Genomic DNA, 3034 nt, shown 5'->3' on the forward strand with positions numbered 1-3034 from the left:
ACCTCCACAATGTTACGCGGCAATTGGTTTCACAAATCAACAACCCTGTTACTGAACCAGTATTTACCCAAGTCTTTCCTAAATCTAAACTTATCCAATTTATAACCATTGTTTCGTGTTCTGTCTTGTGTTGATACTTTTAATACCCTATTAATATCCCCTTTGTTTTGTCCATTCACCCACTTGTAAACCTCTATCATGTCACACCTAACTCTTCGCCTTTCCAGTGATGCAAGTTAAGCTTTGTTAATCTTTCTTCATATGAAAGATTTCTAATTTGGGGAATTAACTTAGTCATTCTATGCTGGACACGTTCAAGTGAATTTATATCCATTCTATAGTATGGCGACCAAAACTCAACTGTATAATCTAAATGGGGCCTAACCAGAGCAAGATATAGCTGAGGAACCACACCAGGTGTCTTGTTAATTACGCTTCGATTAATAAATCCTACTGTCCTATTTGCCTTATTACGAACATTCAGGCATTGATCTTTTTGTTTTAAATTCTTACTAATCATAACTCCCAGATCCCTTTCGCAATCCGACTTCGCAATCTCAACACTTACCTTTATTCTTATGTTCTTAGACATATATGAATGAGATTAGGTGGTTATAGATAGCAGCTTTCTTGTGTGAGGCCAGTAGGACATCTGCAGTTACGTTTATTCTTATTTTCCTACGTTTAGATTTAGGAAATACCTGGGAAAATAGTGGTTCGGTAACATGGTTGTTGATTTGTGGAACCAATTATCGCATATCTTGATAGAAGTAGAATCCCTTGATTGTTTCATGTATGCGTTGGACTTATATATTAATGGGATTGGGAAGATATAAATAGGTGCTGCCTCGTATGGGCCAATAGGCTTTCTGCAGTTACCTTCATTCTTGTTCCTAATTCCCTATTAATATCCCGTTTGATGTGTCCATCCATCCACTTGCACACCTCTACTAAGTCACTCCGAATTCTTGGCCTTTCTAGAGAATGCAAATTAGTACTACTTAGTCAATCTTTCTTCATATGACAAGTTTCTAATATGCAGGATTAACTTTGTTATTCTCGTATGGGCCAATAGGCCTTCTGCAGTTACCTTCATTCTTATGTTCCTAATACCCTATTAATATCCCGTTTGATGTGTCCATCCATCCACTTGCACACCTCTACTAAGTCACTCCGAATTCTTGGCCGTTCTAGAGAATGCAAATTTGTACTACTTAGTTAATCTTTCTTCATATGACAAGTTTCTAATTTGCAGGATTAACTTTGTTATCCTACGCTGGGCGTGTTCTAGTGAATTTATATCAGAAAACGTATATTTTAACTTGTTAAAAATATTTTGATTCATATTCATAAACAAGACTCATGCACATGTATAAACATACATGCCTCGTATTGTCAGTTTAACTTTATTCTAATGTTCTTAGCAATTTGAATATTTATCGGCATCGAGAAATGACCAAATAAACAAGTTCCATCATCCAGCAACATCAGTCACCTGAGATAGCTGCTACATAACCCCCCGGTGGCCACAACGGGATAGCTCATTACTCATTTAGCTCACAGACTACAAGGTTGGTCACAAGCAGTACCACCACTGCAGTCACTCTCTCCATCACCTGTGTTCCCTTACCAACATCACTCCCAACCACCAATCACCAGGTGTATTCAACAACAACCACCACATCGACAAACTTCACCAGCCCTATTGGAGATATTTTCTGAAACACTAGCACGTGTCGGAAAGACGTTTTATAAAGAGGTCAAGTAACTATATATTCTCGTGTTTTCCATCATGAGCCAACAGTCTAAGATGGACTTGGATATTACGAATTGCAGCCGTGGGCTGTGGCTGGTCAAGGTACCTAAATATTTGGGGGACAAATGGGCAGACTGTGCTGGCCATGACGTTGGAAAGCTTAAGATTACCAAGGTGCCTGGTAAACCTCCGACAATAACCTTTAAATCTAGTGAACACACCTTGAAGGACGGGAAAATTCCTCGGGAGCACAAGGTAATTTCTCATAGTTTAAAAGAAATGACACTCGGAGTTCTTTCTGAACCAGATCTTGGCAGCAGCAGCTCGGATGCTGCAGTTTCCGAGACACAGCAATTGTCCTTTGAGGGACAAGTCATCCACAAACTAGAATGTCAGCCTGTAGTGGACGACTACTATATCAATCAGAAAAGGGAAGCTGTGAAGAAAGCTGCCCAGTCTCTTCATACGGTAAAGCTTATTGACAGACCCCTCAACGGCTATAAGCCTATTTCACACCATAAACATAATGTTTATTTAGAGCAGAAGAAGAAGGCAGAAGGCAAGACGATTCGTGATGATAAAGATAAGGTCATGGAGTTGTTGTTTGCTGCATTTGAAAAGCATCAGTATTACAATATTAAGGATCTCCACAAGATTACCCGACAACCAATCACATATCTAAAGGAGATCCTGAAAGACCTATGTAACTATAATGTTAAGAATCCTCACAAGAATATGTGGGAACTCAAGCCCGAGTACCGTCATTACAAGCTTGCCGAAAAGGCTGTGGAAAATTCAATGTATGATTAGGTTCATACTAAACTTTGTTTCACAGTACAAAGGTAAAGAAAACGTGAAAGATCCAGGCAAATATTAGCCTCATACTCCAAGTCTGAGGTTATGATCTACCTTGCGGTGCTTGTGCAAGGTAGATCATAATCCGCTACCCTTTACTGCAAGCCACGGCCGCTGCTCTGTCCCGTCTTCCAGACTGTGCAGTATCAGGACGAGTGGCAGAATGTCACAGAGATCGTGGTGTTTCCCATCAACCAGATCCTCCTCAACACCGTGTTCCAAGTCAGTGATGTTCCCGTGACCTCCGTCACAGTCCAGACGGTGACGGCACCAGCCCTGCAGCTGGTAATGATTGAGGTGAAGGTAGTGGAGGTGACTAAGCCCCTGATGGTGATGAACGTCGACACTGTCACCACCATAGAAGCAGCATCGCCTTTAACTTACTTTTATGACACCTTGAATATATCACAGATTCAATGTATC

At 40.6% G+C, this 3034-nt stretch overlaps 1 protein-coding gene across 1 annotated transcript; it reads left to right on the forward strand.

Annotated features, from left to right (window-relative positions):
* Positions 1 to 1792: 1792 nt before the first annotated feature.
* On the forward strand, positions 1793 to 2566 carry LOC138356458 (general transcription factor IIF subunit 2-like). The gene has a single exon (XM_069312615.1). It carries the CDS (start codon positions 1793 to 1795, stop codon positions 2564 to 2566), a length of 774 nt encoding a protein of 257 aa, XP_069168716.1.
* The last annotated feature ends 468 nt before the right edge of the window (positions 2567 to 3034 follow it).

Source organism: Procambarus clarkii, chromosome 72 (genome assembly GCF_040958095.1).
Source record: "Procambarus clarkii isolate CNS0578487 chromosome 72, FALCON_Pclarkii_2.0, whole genome shotgun sequence".
NCBI lineage: Eukaryota > Metazoa > Arthropoda > Malacostraca > Decapoda > Cambaridae > Procambarus > Procambarus clarkii.

Coding starts and splice junctions, on each gene's coding strand:
- LOC138356458 (XM_069312615.1), top strand. CDS start 1,793: ATGAGCCAACAGTCTAAGATGGACTTGGATATTACGAATTGCAGCCGT.